Source organism: Camelus dromedarius, chromosome 7 (assembly GCF_036321535.1).
Source record: "Camelus dromedarius isolate mCamDro1 chromosome 7, mCamDro1.pat, whole genome shotgun sequence".
In the NCBI taxonomy this organism is placed as follows: domain Eukaryota; kingdom Metazoa; phylum Chordata; class Mammalia; order Artiodactyla; family Camelidae; genus Camelus; species Camelus dromedarius.
The window spans coordinates 11,204,578-11,223,606 of NC_087442.1; the positions used below are offsets into that span (position 1 = coordinate 11,204,578).

At 41.6% G+C, this 19,029-nt stretch overlaps 1 protein-coding gene across 1 annotated transcript in view; it reads right to left on the reverse strand.

Moving 5' to 3' along the window:
* Positions 1-19,029, reverse strand: part of MGAM2 (maltase-glucoamylase 2 (putative)) — an 81,686-nt gene that overhangs the window by 44,921 nt on the left and 17,736 nt on the right. The window contains exons 11-22 of the mRNA XM_064487798.1: positions 18,909-19,007; positions 16,582-16,695; positions 15,655-15,739; positions 13,410-13,527; positions 7,722-7,893; positions 7,075-7,191; positions 4,417-4,574; positions 4,210-4,294; positions 2,909-2,965; positions 2,345-2,469; positions 1,403-1,491; positions 545-594 (exon numbers count right to left, since the gene is read on the reverse strand). Of these exons, the coding sequence (XP_064343868.1) occupies positions 545-594; positions 1,403-1,491; positions 2,345-2,469; positions 2,909-2,965; positions 4,210-4,294; positions 4,417-4,574; positions 7,075-7,191; positions 7,722-7,893; positions 13,410-13,527; positions 15,655-15,739; positions 16,582-16,695; positions 18,909-19,007 (1,269 nt within the window). The remainder of the gene's footprint in view (positions 1-544; positions 595-1,402; positions 1,492-2,344; positions 2,470-2,908; positions 2,966-4,209; positions 4,295-4,416; positions 4,575-7,074; positions 7,192-7,721; positions 7,894-13,409; positions 13,528-15,654; positions 15,740-16,581; positions 16,696-18,908; positions 19,008-19,029) is intronic.

Genomic DNA, 19,029 nt, shown 5'->3' on the forward strand with positions numbered 1-19,029 from the left:
AAGCAATATGAATTTAAAAGAAAGGAGAAGTGGGGGAGAGAGATCCCCACCAAAGACAGTTCTGCCCGTGCACAGTCAGACTTCTAAGATGGGCAAAGTGATGTTCTGCACCTCCCAACCTCTCAAAACCACCACTGAATACCTGTTCCCACAGCCAAGTTTTAGAGGCTGGAAAGGAAGGCTGTTATGGAAGAACCTCAAAAAGGCACTGAACACCTCACCACCCCCCACGCACATCCCCCACCCACCTGCGCCCCCTCAAGTAAGGACTCATCTTGGAAGCCAAGACTCATCACATAAAACTCAACGATTTTTTTGTTTCGGAAAAAAATAAGTTCTTCACCGAACCCATAGCAATTTTCTATAGGCTTATGTGTCTGCCACAGATTAAAAACTTTCATTTTAATGTTAATCCTTTCTGGGACCACAGCAAGTGAGGCACTGTCCCTAGTCCACATGACCAAGCACATACAGCAAACCAAAAACTCAAAAAGCTGCCACAGAAAAGAACATGCATGGTGAGTACCTCAAAAACAGTACTTACAGAGGTGACAGAAAAATCATACAGAGTATAATTCTTTTTAGTTACAGCGTCTAAAAGAGAAAGATGGAGGAGGGCTCGTTACTACAGGAAGCGAGCAGCCGTGCAGTCTTGCTCTTCTCTTCACTAGGAACGAACGCCTTTGCCATTTAGTTCCGCTCACCCAAGTCCCACCTGTTTCTGCAAACTTCCTCAGAGATTTCCGGGGCCACTTCAACCCACAGTAACTGCTCCCTCCTCTGAACTCCATGGCACTTTGGGGTACCATATTGTTGGCATTTAAAGCATTTTGACTTGCATTTGTGGTTATCCACATGCACACTGTAGCTGTCTTGCTGGACCAGGACTCCCTCTGGGGCAATGTCATTGTCCTATTCATCTTTATCTGCCCTGCATACAGTGTAATAATAGTCAATGGATATTAATAAGTGCTAAGTCTATGCAGGGCAGGATTCTTACATAGTGAGACCGTAAGCTTATGGGGGGTACTTACATGGAAATCTTACAGTGGAAAAACTCCCTCCACTAATTAGACACTTACCACTCAATAGCAACCAAGGCAGTATCTTCCAAATCTACTAACAAAACGTACTATTATTTGGTATTAATAGTGACCCCCAGAGAAAAGAATAAGGAAACTAAATCCAATAATGTCTTTTGCTTTGGTAGATTAATACCATACGAGTTGCTCATTTGAAATCTGTTTTAATGCATGTGCTTGGCTAACCAAACTTTAAGAATAAATTGATGCTAAGCTACAGAAATAAGCATCAGTGATAAGAGGGTTAGTACCATACTGGGCAGCCTGCAGAGACTAATTTTCATGAAGAACCATAGTGATGGCACCCGAAGGACGTCTACCTTTAGATACACCGTCATCCCAGTACAACTCTCCCTTGGCTTCTCTTTTATAGTCCAAGGCAATAATGAGTCCCAGGGAATTCTTCCGACTGTAAAAAAGCAATTCTCAGTTTCAGAGAATGAAGAAGAGATAGAATGATGTTGAACCAGCCTCCTTCATGCCCCAGAGACAGACAACCTGAGTCAATCCCAGATACTGAGTGGATACTGACCCTGCATGAAAACGCGGAAGTAGGGCGTGGGTAGACAGCAGAGGTTAGCAGTGAATGAGTGTAAGAAAATGGTAGAAGGAGGCAGTTCCTGCTGAAAACTGGGTCTGTGTTAATACTAACAATCAGCACTTACTGTGCCTACCACATGGCCAGCACTCTTCTAAGTGTCTTATATACATTAAATCATTTCTATTATCTCATTTGACCCTTATCGTTACTCTAAGAAGTTGACCTCGAACTACCACCATCTCCAGTTTACAAATGATGAGCAGAAACACAGCAGTAAGTTGCCCATGGCAACACATCTGGTATGTGTCCAGCTGAGGCTTGAACCCAAACTTTCTGGCTCTTGACTTTGAACCTATGTTGACTTCCACCGGGTAACTCTCATCTCCTATATAATGTGCATTCTCTCATGCCTAAGGGAATCTACTTGAGGACAATTTCTGACCATAGGGAAGTCCTCATGCATGATTATTTTGACTACTCTTAGAATCTGATCCAGTTGAAAGGTGAAAGACAATGGAATATAGAGGAAGCAAGGCTACATTTACACTAATGAAGACTAAGATGCCAATCGTGGGCTGACTCTGAAAGGAGGTGAGGAAGATTACTGACTGGAGATGTTTTCCCTTGGTTTATCCACTTTTAGTCCCTGTTTGCCTCTCCCGTAACACCCTGCCCCCTGGAGCCCTTAAGCAGTCACAGCTTGGAAGAGTGAGGAGCTTACCTGACCTCTGTGGTTGTGTTTGGCTGCTGGGTGGGAAAGATGTAGCCCCCTCGCAGGTGAAGTCCTATCCTATCATCCGGCAGTAGCATCTCCACAAATTGTTTCCTCCACTGGATGGCTTCTCTCTAACCAAGAAAGGCAAAAAGATCAGACAATACGCTGTTTGGACCATACCTTGAACATGATCTGGTTCAGCTGCGACATTTTAAAGAAGAGAAAAACAGAGACGCCCAAAGTGAAGTGACTTGCCCAAGACTCCAGCCCACTCTATGTCTTCAGATTACTCCACGCTGTGATTCCACAACTGGGCTTTAATTCCCAAGGTTATCAGAGCATAAGGCAAATAGCCAGGTTCATATAATGAAAACTGCCACAAACCCACCCGTTATTCAGATTATTTCATCGTACATCTGGAAAGACCATCTTCACAGGAAAGTGCCCACAAGCAACGTAATGTCAAACCTTGGACCCTCATCCTGCCCCGAGCTCCCAAGACTGCAGCCTTAGCATTCCCTCTGCTAGAGGCGGGTGGGTCTCTCAGCCAAGCAGGGCTGTCTCACTTACTGTCTCATAGTCGTACCAGGTGGCGTCCGGTATGTACGCTTTCACGGGCCCCGGACCCTAGGGAAACAACAGTAATGAGCAACCCGGGCACACCCCTCTACAGTTTACACACCACCTCCACACGTGGTGGCAAATGCTCATCTGAACAACCCTGAGAGATGGCTGGGATCATCCCATTCTAGGAGTAAAAGTGCAGATACTCAGAAAGAGTGGGCAGTTGGCCCAAAGCAGAGCCGTTCCGAGAAATTAAGTTATCTTTGCTTTGAGGCTCCTGAGAGAAGCAGAGAAAGTTCATCCCCTGAGTTACTTGTGTAATCTGATGCTGGGGAGACTAAAGCCGCTAGGCCCCTGGGAGAGCCTTCCAGGAGGACCACTTGCTAGTTAGCAGGACCTCTCATGAGAGGCTGCGCCTAAAATGTCAGCTCCAAGGGCCTTGGATGTGAGTCAGGGGCCATGTCTCATGTTTGTATACTGATCAGTATAATTCCGACCTCCCCTTCACTTCCTCACTCACCCCTGCCCCAAATCACACTTAGGGAGGGGACTGCAGTCCTTCCTACGTGCACTGCGGGGTAACAGCCTCCCCTTGCCCAGCACGCCTCTCTCCCTCCAGGACTCTCTCCCCGCCTCTCCTCTCTTCCCAGCCCAACCTTATGAGCACGTCCCCCCTGGTCAAAGGGAAACACAGGCAGGTGGCCAGCCCAAACTCACCACATTTAAAGCCCCTGTCAGTACCATGGCCCCACATTTAAGGAAACAAGCTTTAAGGTAATTTTGCAAAATGGAGATTGCTTTGCTTGGTAAACAGTGGGATCAAGAATTACTATTTTTCAGACTCACGGATGTAGAAAACAAACTGTGCTTACCAGGGTGGAAAGAGGCGGGGGAGGGATAGACTGGGAGTTTGGGATTGATGGATACACATTACTGTATGTGAGGTGGATAAACAGCAAGGACCTACTGTACAGCACAGGGAGCTATATTCAATTTCTTGCAATGAGCCATAATGAAAAAGAAACTGAAATATATGTAATAGGTATAAATGTATATGTAAACTGAATCGCTTTGCTGTACACCTAAAATTAATATTGTAAATCGACTACATTTCAATAAAAAATAAGAATAATAAAAAAGGAAAAAAAATTACTATTTTTTTTCATTTCCAAACTTTCATAATCTATCATTTCAATTTATATGTAAATTTAAATGCTGCCATAGGTGCTCAGGATCCTGCTCATTCAGCCATAGAGCCAAGGGAACAAGTGTGATCGCCCGCCCCGTTGTTTAGATTATAAACACACTTCGTATAACACAGGCGTGATGAGGAGTCCAGGCCCCCACAGAAACTGCTCGTGCACCTCCCACGTGGCTGGGTCCTGGTAGAACCTGGAAAACAGAGAGGCAGGTGGAGGCTCCAGTACGGGACAGCAGCACGGCATACGGCACCAGGGTCCTAACTACCCTTGTTGCTACTAACAGGGTAAGTGAAATTATGATGTGAAGCTTACTCGTGGACGAGGGGCCTTGCCACCGTCTCCCCCTGGGTGTGAGCTCGGTAGAAGAGGGTGTAGAGGTAGGGCAGCAGGGTGTAGCGGATGCCCAGGTAGTGCCTGGAGGAATCCAGCAGCGTCGAGTTGCTTTCACTAAAGGCAGCAGGATCCTGGTCCTGGAAGCACATGTAAGCAATTACTAAATATTTCCATCCCCTGTTTAAAGTTCCCTTATGATAAGAAGCTTTCGCAGATGAAAGTAGTCATGTTTTTTTTAACTCAGAAGATGTCAAAGCATTTCCAGAACTGCAGGGAGCTTGCTCCTGCTCCTTCATTTTATAGATGAAAAACAACATTTAACGATTAAATGAGTTTCCCAATGTAAAACTGCAAGCAAGTGGCAGAGTTTAAATTTGACATGTGTCTTCCGATACCAATCTACGGCAGCCTCGGGGTGATAAAGAAGCCCCCAGAAGTTGCCATGGAGATTAGGGGGCCAGCGTGGCCCTGCTCCCTCCAGAGCTGCTCCAATTTATGTTATATATTGAGGTTTCTCATAATACTTCACTTGGCAAATAATAGCAACTAAGTTGTACTACTACTGAGAAAAGAATTTGAAACCTGTCGCCTGGAGTCACATTGCCTACCACCGTGATCTGTAATCCATCTTTCCCTTTCCATGCACTTTTAGAAATCTGCCATTTTAAAATTGATGTCTAGTTTTCTGTAATGTTTTCCTCATCAAAATCTGTTTTATTTTCTCTATTCCAAAGACAGTGGACTCTTATTTGTTCTCCAAGATAACAAAGTGTAAAAAAAAAAAAAAAAAAAAAAAAAAAGAAAAGAAAAGAAAGAAAGAAAGAAAGAAAGAAAGAAAGAAAGAAAATCATGAAGACAGTTTTTAGCACATTTTATCCAAGAGTAAAGAAAGAACCCTTTAGATGGGAAATTTGATTTTCTTAGGACCCAGAAACAGAAATGTTCCATTAATGACAGGCAGTCATTTTGTTCATTTTCATTGTAATTTGAAAGATGTGAAAGTTACACACACCATATTTAGACCTGTCATCCTGTACTGTATTAGTGGAAATGAATTTTAGAGACAATTGTCTAAATTTTTTTTTTTTTTGGTTCTCTAAGATGCCCATCCCCCCCCCATAGAACTACTCCATGAGACCACTCTCTGCCCCCACTGTGGGGTTCATGAAAACCCCAAGGCCAAATACCAAAGAGGGTAACACTCCACAGCCTCCATCACTCTGGTCTCCAAGTCGGAAAGTCAGAGCTACACCGTCCACTATGGTGACCACATGGTCCAGGCGGCTATTAAACACTTGAGATGTGGTTAAGAAGACTGAGCAACTAAACTTTTAATTTTATTTTTTGCTAATTGAAATATAACCCTACAAATTGTATTAATGTAAAATATTTTTTCATTAAACAGTACTTTATTGTTTTGGGAAAACTACACTTAACTCCCAACTGCTGAAAATTTAGCATCCAAATCAACATGTACTGTCACTGTAAAAGGCACATCAAATTTTGAAGACTTAGTAGAAAGAAAAGAAAAGAAAACTAGCTCATTAATATTTTGTGTTAAACACCAGTTGAAACGACGATGTTACGGATGTATGGAGTCACATAAAACATACTAAGAATAATCACTCCTTTTTCTTTTCATTTTTTACATTTACATTTAAACTTACATGTGTGGCTCTTATTACCATCCTACTGGACCACACGAATCGAGAGGGAAGGAAAACAGGCTCTGTAACCCAGCAGCCTAGGTGATCTGCATGCCGTTATCCATAACGTCCTCACAGGCCATCTCCTCAGGAAGTGAGCCTGTCCTACCTGCTCCCAGCCACTTTCTTAGAAGTTCAGAAACAGTTCATCTCTGTCAAGATCACCAGTGGCTAGGAAAGCCCGGGATAAAACACTCTGAAGATTGGGCCGTGAATCTTTCCCAGGTTAGAGACATGTCATCGGAGAAAGTCAAGAACTTGAGCTTAAATGATCATCAGTAAGTTACTCTAAGGAGCCTATTAGGAGCTAAACTGCCTAATATGAAACATTTCAATTGCAAATGACATCATTAAAAGAAAAGGGTGTCCCATCTTACTTACTCCTGCCATCACCAAAAACATCTCCTTAAGAGGGACTTCGAACCTACTGCTATATACTTGCCAACTGGAAATACGACTTTATATATAGAAAAGGATATGAGTCATGAAAAGCAGTGGGGATGGTCTCCCAAACCGTTCATAGAAAGATAGAACATTGTAACAGGTGAAAAAAAACGTTCAGGTGCCCCTTCCTAAATCCTTCGTCTGTGCTGTCCCATATCTAGGAATAGTTCCCTTGTAATAACTGAAGTAAAATACCAGTGGATTCCAATTGTCTCATCTTATAAAAGGTGGGAACAGAAGTGACAGCAGCACCACAGACACTTTAACAACCTTAGTGAGTTTCCAACAATAAAACCATTCAGTTATATACGTACCGCTCCCAACGCACCCTCATCCCGATGCTCTGCATTTTAAGCCTATCGCCCAAGATTTATCTATCCTGCTCCTGCTCTTAGGGCCACCGTGTAGGATTTTCTTCAATCCCTCTTTGAGTACAAGTAGATCATACAATCCAAGAACTTTCCATCACTTCTCTTGGGGAACTTACCCTGAACCCAGGCCCATTGTGATTTCTTGATAGTGGGTAAAATGCTCCAAGCTGCATCCACCTTCTGCAGAGTTCCTCCGTGACATTTTCTGTATAACCGCAGATGTTGGCACCTACCTGGAGAATGAGCACACATACAAGCACCGTGGTCAGCGAGCGAGGAGAAAGTATTGACTGTATACCCATAGGATAAAGAAAAAGAGGATCTCTTACTCCCATCCTGCCATGTTTAAGAAGACCCAGGCTTTCGGGGCAAGCCTTCAGCCCCGTGAGAGAAAAAAGCGAGCATGCATCATGGACTTACTGACAAGAGGACGGCTGACTGTTCTTTCAAGGGCTCTTCCTCAATGTTCAGTTCCCACTTTCTATATACTTTGCTATTTATTGATGCTCTACTGGTGGAATTTTTCTGTGATACTAATACATGGTGTCTGCTTCCCAGCTTCAGAGATGCCATGGATGGCAACCTAAAGTTAAAGTGTTGCCATCCTATCTTCAGAAGGCAACTCATATGACACATAAAAATTGGTTTTTCCTATACATATGACAGTGAGATATACTAGCTTTCAGACACCCTCAAAGACTGGTAATGAAAACAATGTCAAAGGATGAAGGATGGAAGCTCCTTGGTTGGGAGTGAAACTCACCATGGGAATGCCGAAGAGGCTGAACTCAAGGATACCAGGGATGGACCATCGGAGATCATTCCATGTGGCCGCATTGTCCCCCAACCAATGACCAGCAAATTTGCCAGATCCAGCGAAAGTAGAACGGGATAAGATGAAGCTTCTTTTACTGGGGAAGATTTTCTCCATGGCCCTGAAAGGGAAAACCGCCGACTAAGTGTGAAGTGAGCTGTGCGTGTTGAGGACTCACCTGTACCAAGGGCAGTAATGGGCTTTCCAATCAAACTCAGAAAAAACATCAAAATACCATGAATCAGCAAAACAGTTCAGTGTTTTTAAGAGCTTCTTTCTCACTTTTGGATAGTTTCAGATCTCACAACATGACAGTACAGATCTCCACAGTCCAGTCCACCGAGGAGTTTCTCTAGGCTCCTGTTCTCTTGATTAAGTTTTCTCTATCTCGTTGGATCTGGTTGTGCTCTGCCTTTTGGGTCGACAATGCACTGGAACCAGGCTTTGGGTTCTTGGCCCCATCTTCTCCCTCTACACAAAGTTTTTCCCGTGTCCCTTGGTTCCTTGGCTTGCTGCCCATTGACAATCCCATCAGCACAACACCAGCTCAGGTTGGAACCCTGTACTTGCCATTGGTCTAAAAAGAGAGTCTGTACACCAGCTGGGCTTCAGGTACCCAGATTCCTCTGAAACTTCAGAACTCATTATTAGCAATTCCCAGTGTTAGAAAATTGTAATCTATGCAAAATAATATTAGTTAGAATGAGTAAATCTCAAAAGATGACATATGATACTCTTTGTAAAGTTAAAAACAACCGAAATATAAAATACTAGTTTAACTGTATTACATATAATACATGGCATACCAAGTACAATTATATATAAAGGAAAACAAAGGAATTAAAAACATATCATTTGGAAAGGTAATTGCTTTAGGATGGGGGGACTGGTGGGATAAGATAGATGTAGGCTATTTTCCTGGCATTTATTCTGCACACCCGTTTACCTAGGTACTTTACTAAAATGCCTCTTCCTCCCTTGTCCTTTCACACTAAACAGTTCACACCTTCCTTTGGATTCCAAAAGTGAACAGTCATACAACTACAGGATGGTGCCCTCTGAGCCGCCACTGCTGCTAGCTCTTTGCGAGCAAGCTCTTCTGTCTTTCCTTCCAGTACAGGGCCTGGGAAAAGTGCATCACCAGGCCCCAGGTAATTCCTCACAGACATCATCACAGCTCCCAAGGCTTCTCCACTTCAAAGTCCTAAGGATGTTATGGAGAGTCTAAAAATGCAGAAATGACTTATAACCAACAAAAAAGGAGAAAATTCTGAATTAGAAGACTGGTTTCTGAAAGCAAAGTGCTCCATGCTGATGCTTTAATGACCCCCCAAAATGGGGGTAGGTTGGAGAAGAGGACTCACCCTTCAACGCTTACCCTCATTTCTCCTTTGATAGAGACTGGCAGATACTTTGTCTTTATGGCGGCTGGCTACAGGGTTTATTGCCCTCCACAATCATCAATCATGAGAGAAACACATGCAGCTTATAATGTGAAACTGAACCAGGGACGAGGTTATTTGATGTTACAGTTTATTTAGAAGCAGGCCACTATGCTGACATAGACGAGATAAGTCTTTTGTTTTCCAGCTAAAAGGTAAAATCTTACTCAGAGATCCTTAAATTTCTCTTTCCCACCCCTCAAGTCTGGTCTATTTATGGTTAGGTCCCAATCTCTGAAAGGATCTGATTTTCTGCTTTCAGCCTAGGGGGAGGTGAATTTCATTCTTTGGGTAGATCAGGAACCGCTGCCCCCAAACTACACTTCCAGTTCAGATGGAGCCAAATATTCATCAGATCTAAGACTTCAGTTCTCCCTGATGCCCAGATCCCACTGAGTGAAAGACTTATTTTTTAAATTTTATTCTTTACTGAAGTGTAGTTGATTCACAATATTAGTTTCAGGTGTACAGCAAAGTGATTTAGTTATTCATATACATACTTTTTTAAAAAATTCTTTTCCATTATATGTTAATAACAGAAATTGAATATAGTTCCCTGTGCTATATAGTAGGTCCTTGTTGGTTATCCATTTTACATACAGTAGGGTGAATCTGTTAATCCCAAACTCCTAATTTATCCCTTCCCTCTTTGGTAACCATAGTTTGTCTTCTATGTCTGAGAATCTATTTTTGGTTTGTAAATAAAATTTGTATCATTTTTTTAGATTCCACATATAAGTGATATCATATGACATTTGTCTTTTTCTGTCTGACTTACTTCACCTAATATGATAACCTCTAGGTCCATCCATGTTGCTGCAAATGGCATTATTTCATTCTTTTTATGGCTGAGTAATATTCCATTGTATGTATATATCACATCTTCTTTATCAGTTTATCCAAGACACGTGCTCCCCAATGTTCTTAGCAGCACTATTTATAATAGCCAAGGCATGGAAACAGCTTAAATGTCGTTCAAAGGATGAGTGGATAAAGAAGAGTGATTTGTTTTTAGCCAACTCTGCCTCATGCCCAAAGGCCAAGTTATACTTATTTCCACTGTTCTCTGGGAATTTAGGCCATTTTGCCTGACCCAGGGAAGCTGGAGGGGCACCTACTACTTTCTCAGTCATAGTTGCCTTTTAACTATTAACCACAGCTCTTAGAATGTATTAATCAACCCCGTCACAATGTTATAGCACTTTGCCACATGGAGATATTAGCAATAAAGCAATGTAAACTCTCTTTCCCTCCTCGTGTCCTTCCTAATTCTTCCTGTGTCACACCAACTCTTTACCTACTCTCCCTCCCACCTTCTGCTCTTAGACAGATGCATCTAACAGTCCAAGTAGATCAGAATAGGAAGGGATTGCAGAAAACATTAAACCAGGTTTCTCACTTCAAAGATGAAGAAATTGGGTCTTACTCATCTAGCTTCTGTCCCAGGAAAGGTAGAGGAAGAGAAAGAAGCCAGAAAAGACAAGATAGCAATCAGAAACGTGTGTCCTTCTTGAAACTTTTCTTTCTTTGAAATAAAAACTTTTGCATTTACTAGACAAGGATTCTCTCTGCCCTGGGTAATCCAGCATTACTACAAAGTCATCAGGGCAAAATGGTGCTAGAAAACAAAATGTGCACAATCTCCGCCTCTAGAATGAGGTCCCTGGGGGCCCGTCCTGCCCTTCTTCACTTTCTCAGGCCAGGTGTTCATTCAGCAGCCGTGGCTTTAGTTCACGCTCTACTCCTCAGGCTAAGGATACAGGGGACTTTGCCCTCAAGAACTTTACAGGCCAGCAAGAAAAGAAAAGAATAGCTAAAAATTATAAGCGTTTTGCATATTAAGCATATTGCAATATTAACAAAAGTAGCAGAAAGAGAGGAAAGAATGTTTCCCTAGGATTGTCAGCAAGGTTTCTAGAAATAACACCCAAGGTGAGGTTTTAAAGATAAGTGTAGGTTTGCACAACGGACAGGGCAAGGAAGGCCATCCCATGCAGGGAGAACAGCACGTGCAAAGAGATGGAAGGATCAACAGCGTGTGATTTGGGGGAAATAAGCAGTCATAGGCTCCCAGAGCATAAGATAGGAGGAGTGGCAAAGAGGAGAGAAAGAGTTGAAGAAAGGGTTAGGTTACAAAGTACCAATCAGGTTTTGCTAAGGTGAGTGGATTTTATTGTAGGCATTGAAAATACCAAGCCATGAATAATTTTACGCTGGGGACTGTGGGGACTGAAATGAGCAGACCTGTGATTCAGAAAGCTCACTTTGACTGAAGCACAGAGCAGTGGTTTTTACACTTTAACATACATTCAATACACCTGAGGATCCTGTTGAAAGCAGATTCTGATTTCCAAAGTGTAGGGTGAGGCTCAAGATGCTGCATTTCTAATATGTTTCCAGGCGATGCATTAATGGTGCTGGTCCTTGGACCACACTTTGAGTAGCAAGAATAGAAGACAGATTAGTGAGAGATAAAGCTGAAGTCAGGGATAGGAGAGTAGTCATGGGAGTGGTGTGATGCTTTCTATGAGCGATGATGATGACCTTAATTAAGAAGACTCAGTGGGGAAAAAAGGGAGATGGTTATAGAAATGTTTTAGAATCAAAAGGATCCAAGACTGATTGCATGTGAGGGTGTGAGAGAAAGAAAGAACTCAAGGATGGTAACAAGTTTCTCACTTGGAAATCTGGGTGATGGAGATGGTATTGCTACCATCGATGGGGAATTTAACAGTTTCAAAGATGAGTAGCCAGAGTGTGGAGGCTGGACAGAAACAGGTAAGAGAGTAAGGTGAATGGTATTGGAAGTACTATAAGACAGTCAATTCAAGGTCAGAGGTAGTTTTGGGTATCTGGGTCTGAAAATCAGGGAGAGATCTAAGCTAGAACTATAGATTCAGAAATCATCAGAATAAATTATAGTAAGAACCAGGAGAAGCCTGAGAATTGATCCCTAAGATTTATCAATAGTGACAGAGTAAATGAAAAAGATCCAAACCTGGAGGCTGAGAAAGGGCAGCTGGGAAGAGAGCAGGAGTGACAGAATAGATGGTGTCTCGAGAACCAAAGGAGCGCAGTTTCAAAGGAGCGGCCAGTGATGCTGTGGACTGCAGGGCAGTCGAGTAAGAAAAGGGCTGAGAACCATCCCAGAAGCACATCAAAGTCGGCCTGCTCCACTCCCCACCGTGGAGTTCTAGAAACACCAGAGCAAAAGGAAAGAAACGGAAGAAGACTAAGACACTCTTTCATAAGCCACTGGACGTCCCCCAACAATGCTTTGAATACTTTAGTTTCCTTGGCTGTTTTGCCAATCTAATATTAGGATCTCCTTAAGCTTAGCCCTGAATTTCTTGCTCCATTAGGTATAATGATTGTACTTTACCACTTTCCAAGGAAGGAACTTGGCAGAGGGAGTTTGTGGGGAACGATTCCTCAATGTGCAAAGTCATCAGCAAAAACATCCATGTGGCAAGGGATGAAAAAGACTGTCTCTTTGTTAGACATTCATAATGAGTGGCGCTGCTGCTGCTGCTGCTGCTGGCGGGCGTGTGTCTTGGGGCGGAGGGGAGAATTGAGGGGAGACTGGAGTAGGCAGTGTAGGGGCCAGGGGAAGGAAGCCAGGAGGTGTGGTGTAGCAGTGCCAGATAAATACAGGACAGTCAGGGAAACCTGAATTTCACATAAACAATAAATAATTTTCGTATATATACGCCCAGTGCAAATCTAACTGGGCATCCTGTATTTTTATTGGCTAAATCAGGCAACCCTAGTGCGGCGACTCTGGCAGTCAGTCATAGGACCCAAGCACAGACTAATGTCCAACTGGGGACTCTAAATCCCTTGCATGTTAGTGTCTACTACTATCTTTGAAATAATGAAGTCCCTTAGTCACAAGCCAATTAAAAATAATTCTGCCCAGAAATCAAGGGGGTATATGAGAAAACCTCTGGGAGGGCGGGGGTGTAGCTCAGTGGTAGCGTGCGTGCTTAGCATGTACAAAGTCCTGGGTTCAATCCCCAGTACCTCCAGTTAAAAAGAAAAGAAAACAGAAAACCTCTAAGTAGCCTGTAAGATCTAAGTTCCCATATTCCATAACCACAATAAATATTTGAAAAATACATTCACAGAAGACAAGAGAAACCTTTCACATCCCACCTCCCCAAATCTGGAATTAGAGGGAAAACCAAGTGCTTACGAGTCTGTGCCTCTGGCCATGGAGTAGCCATACAGGCTGTGCACATCGTAGTGGAGGCCCCAGTGAAACTCTGTGTCCATGCAGAGAGTTCTTGCAAAAAGCAAGCGGTCCAGGACTCCTGCAGGGAAATACCCGGCAGTCAGGCTCGTCCCCATCACCCAAATGTAACAAGGTAACTATCCAAGCCTTTGCTTCCTGGTTACTGCTTCCCCAGCCATCCCCACCTGGCACAATCCTTTCCAGATTTTAAATGCTACCTCCTACTTGGAGCCTATGCTGAGAGAGATCATTAAAATTAATTTGCATTTCCATGAGCCCACAAAGAGTGCTGCTGAGTGGAGGCTAGTGGAACGGTGAGCAACCTGTTCAGAGCAAAAGCTGACCTGAGATGAGCTATAAGCAAAACACCCACATTTACCTACATCTATTTAGTTAAGAAGAATTGAGAACAGACATGAGAGCAGAGAAAGGAACTTTCACTCTCATAGGCATTCGAACGAACCCCAGTTAGACTTTTTAAAAGAAAAAAGGAGATAAGACATTTGAGTGGCTTCATGAGTAAAAATTCAGATCCTGCCTCTAGAAATTACTATTATAACTGTACTTTCTCTTTCTTGTGCCTAAAATGCCCAACATTTTCTGCCTTGTGACCTGCAATTGCTTTTTCCCCTTTCGTGAAGACCAATAAATGACTGGGGGCCAGACCTGCCCTCCTTCACAAAGCCTCGCCTGTACATAGGACCTCAGTATGGGGCATAATGAGAGAAAGCCGTGAAACCAAGAAACACTGAGGTGGAGTTTCTTCCCATCAGCCCGACAGAATCAGGGTTTGGAGTCAGAAATTAAGTTGAATTACACTGCGTAAAGAAAACACTGTCTCTGGCACAGTTCAGACTGTGGAATGAGATTCACAACTACTTCAATTATAAGAAAAGACACTAAAATTTTCCCAGGGTCATAGCTGATTCATCTAAATCTTTGCCATACTAATGTATACTGTCCAGTCCTCAAAGTGGGAGACGCAGACCAGCTACGAGGCAAAGCGGCTGGTCATACGTAGGTAGACAAAGTGCTGGCAGGTAGGGGATGGGGTGCTTGACAGAAGCAGGCAGAAGGTGATGGGACTGCAGTTTTCTGCAGGGAAAAAAAGCCTCAGTTTTGGCTAAGAAGAAGATTAAGAGATTAAAGGGGAAAGACAATAAGCTGATCCACAGAGAAAAAAAATGGGGGGAACATAGGCTGAGCAAAGAATAAAGAATAAGCCAGAGAAGCAAATAGTAGAATCTGCAAAAAGTTAAATGATTTGAAATCAAGACTCCTCCTAAAAAAGGTCTCCACTCCTGCAGTGACCAAAAGGGACTAAAGAAATAGCTAAACCTTGATCCACGGGTTCACGTGAAGTGGACAAAGCAGTAAACTGGCAGAGGCTGGTCAGATGCTCACCACACCTGTGTTCTCTCCCTGGGAGTACAAGCTTCTAGTTCACACTTTTGCTTGAAAATAAGCTGAGACTATGTGATTGGATTCTAGCCAACGGAGCGTGAGGAAATTAAGTACACCCCGCTTCCAGGCATGTCCATAAGGCTCCCTCTACCCTCTCCTTCACCCAGGAAACTGGAAACAAAGGACTCCGGGATGGGAGAACAGGTTATGGAAGTAACTAGATCCCTGAGTCACTGCTTGGATGAGAGCTACACTTTACACATTAGCGTATGATGTAAGCAAAACATAAACTTTTATTGTGTTTATCCACTGAGGTGTTGGGGTTCATTTGTTTCCAGCTTCCAATTATCTCTCCCTCTCCCCCCCTCCCCCACCCCTCCCCCACCCCCCACATTCTTTCAAAATCAGGGACTGGAAAGTTGACTTTGATTAAAAATGGGACTTTAAAAATACGCTTTAATGGAAGGCAGTCTGTACCTTAACATATGCTGATATTCTCTGATTATAAAATTTAAAATTGAACCACTGAACAAGATGGAAGAATGTAACACTCTACAGCCAGGGGAGGTACGGCTCCCACCGGATGCTTGCCCTTGGATTAGGGCAGCAAAAAGTCAATCAGAGACCAAACAACACAGTAAGGTCTCCAGCAGGGGAGTGGTCACGGTGGTCAGGGTGTTGGTGGGGGTCGGGGGGAGCCCCCTGAATGGGAAGCAGAATTGCTCTTGGCTATACTGAGTACTGTGAGGTTCTTTTAAACATGTCTCATGCCTACATCATTAGGAAACAGGTGAAAACTTACGAGGAGTGAAAGGAGGAAAGTTTAAGTTGTTCTTTTCACACTCGTGATCAGAACTTTGGACAAAGCTCGATACTTCATCCATGTCCTACAAAGACACAACATACACAAAATGCAAAATGTTACTGATACATAGTCAGCTACTGAGTAACGTTTACTGGACTAGAATCCCCGAATTTTCTTGACTTCTGCTTCATCTTTTGCGTTAGATTATATCTAGGTGTCTTCTAATTCTAAATGATATCAGGCACATTTTACCTTTTATACGTTGATTTCAAACAGTTAACTCAGAAATGTCATTCCAAAGGCTGATTCTTGCCATATAAACATGAGGTTTTATTGTTGATGTTATTATTTTAATATTATTTTAAAGAACATAAGATAGGGTAATATTTGTGCTTTATAATTTCTCCTGTCTTTTATTCCACTCAGTGTAGGGCAAGAAGAAGATATATAATTAATATCATATCTATTTCTTTAAAATGGATTAAAAATAAGTGATGCCTAATCCTGCTGAAAAAGAGTTAATTTTTTAAATTTCCAAGAAATACCCCCACCAGCTATCCCCATCTAAAAAGTAAAAGGGGTTCATTAAATTATTCTCTAATGATTAAATTTTACATGAATCAGTGTGACAAGAGCAATGATAGCACCTAATAAGACAGTGTTTTTAAGTTAAAATGCAATAAATGGAGGAAAAAGCTAAACCCATGAGAAAGCAAAGGATTTTATCAAAAAGATATAACTGATCAGTAGCAGATCCAGAATTAAAATCCAAGGTTTTGAGAGGTCCAATTTACTGCATATAAACTCAGCATTAAGTAAAAGGATTTTAAATACCACTATGTCAAGAAAGAAAACTGTTCAGTTTATCTCACAACTTGGAATATGCGTTTCCAAGAGAAGTTTGATCCTGGAAAAACAACTTACAATCCACACGCCATCAAACTCCAGAGTTTTATGAAATTCACTGAGCTGCTCTCCCCACCACTCAGTACAATCTGGGTTACTAAAATCAGGAAAGACTGTCCATCCAGGATAACCCTAGAGAGCAAAGAAGAAGGCTGTGACAATTAGTCTGTTTGATGGTTCACTTCTGGATTTATTGCTGACTACTACGTCTTCTACTAGAAGCCCCCTGCGTCTTATCATCTTAGAATCAAAACCTGTGACTGTGACTCTCCTCCAAAAACTAAACAGTAAAATGGATGCAAGGGACCAAAGGAAGAAAAAAGAAAAGGAAAAACAACTGATTAAATAGGTAAGAAGCCATCAAATGTCTTTGACCTATTTAAAAACACATAAAATTTCATTATGTCAAGCCAGTTGGGAGAAGAATCATTTAAAATACTGGAAATCTAACTAGATAATACTTTAGAAGAGAATGATTGAATTCGTTTAACGTATTGTTCATTAAAGGTCATCCCAAACCCACTTTGAACAATGATGTTTATAAACAATACACTGATTTTTGGCATATAAACAATTGTTTTTAAATGATTAAAAGAATTTTGTGGTTCTTACTCAGGTCCAATATTTCTTGCCCTATGTCCTCTTCCAATCTATTCCTATCAAAGAGTAGCTTTTAACATTTTTCGCAAATAGTACAAAGATACAGCCATAGTCAAATTACTGAAAATTCTGAATTGATGAGATACAAGCTTTTGTGCTTAATTTCTTGTTCATTTTCCCAACAAGCTTATAGGTTGTCATTTAGGGACGACTTTACACTCAACATAATGTGTATAATTATATACACATGTATATTTATATATAAAATGCAGAGACTTCTTAAAACTCAAGATGAGAGCTTGAAATGCCCCCTTTAAGTGGATTGAATGCCTAGTCCTTTGTTTAAGGTGATGGGGTACCAAATAATCATGAGAGGTAATGTTGGCCCTCAGGGAACAGGCAGTGTGGCCAAGAAGTCACCTGAAGAAACATTCTACCTACAGCAAGGCCAGCAAGCTTCATTTTAACCAAAGGTCTTTATAATGAACCCCAGCCACCTTCACTACTACTGCCTCCGCCAACATCTTAGAGCAAATGATTTGTGTCATTTACTGGTGGGTGGAGGTAACTATCTAACTAAACTCTTATAATTGTATGCAAATTCCTAATTATAGACCACTCAAAAATGCGTACTACTGAAAGGTCTCACAGGGCTGGATAATCTACTTTTTGGATAACCAAAATAATGTTTCTGTGACCATGTCCTCTGATTTTATACTTACCCATGAGTATCAGTCTATCTGATATTTTAGAAATTCAATTCAAACAGGATTCACTTCAAAACAGTAAAAGCAAAGAATTGGTTTGGAGAAGGAAAGAAACTTCTCTATTGCTTCATGAAAAGTTAGAATCAATGAAAAAGAGAGTAAATGAAATCAAGTGTTGTAAACAAAGTCAATGGTAGGAATTAAGTGAGCGGTTAGGTAAGGAGGCTTTGATAACCCCGAAGAGACAGTTTAGCAAAGGAAACGGCCCAGGCGCAATAAGAAATCAAGTCACAGGAACTTTCAGATTAAGTACCGGTTCTAGCAAATCTCACATAATCCAGTCATCTAGGACTGAGTCCACACATAATTGAAACAGAACGTTGCTTAAGTCATTTAAATTACTTTCAAAAGCTCGGCTGCCCTGAAAATACGTCCCCAGCAGCCTACTCCAATTGAAACTGCTACCTTGGAATAAAGGTGAGGCTCTATCCAAAAGACTGATGTGAATTAAAAATATATTAATTGAGCTAGGTTTCACATGAGCCTGTGAGCATCCTACTACATCATCATAGCTGAATTTATTGTCTTGGAAAAAAGATAAAATTGAGATTCGTTTATGAATAAACGAATTTTCTTCTAATAATATATTTCTTCTCAATTATCTATAGTATTAGAGATTCAGGGGCTAGCTTTTTAGAGACTAGATCTTAATTATTCCCACCAGAAAAAAAGAAGTGATAATATGCAATGTGATAGAGATGCTATCACTACAATGATATTGCAACACATAAATGTATCAAATCAATATGTTATACACTGTAAATTTACACAATGTTATATATCAAATATATTTTAATTAAAAATAAATCCTTCAGAATTGTACTCATTCTGCTATTACATTTACTGGTTTAAAAATAACAACAGAAATTTCTAAAGTCATGAAAACAGTAATAATACTTGTCTTCTACCCATCTTCATACCAAAAATGCAAACTTCTCAAAATGATTGTAGTTTACCCGAATTTTCTTGAGAAATTACCTGCCCAACAACAGCGCCTTTGTTCCCTAAGATCCACACTTTCTTTTCTCTTCCCTTCATATAAGGCTGGTAGTCAGAGTTATTTAAGATGCCAGGATTCTAATAAAAGAATATAATAATA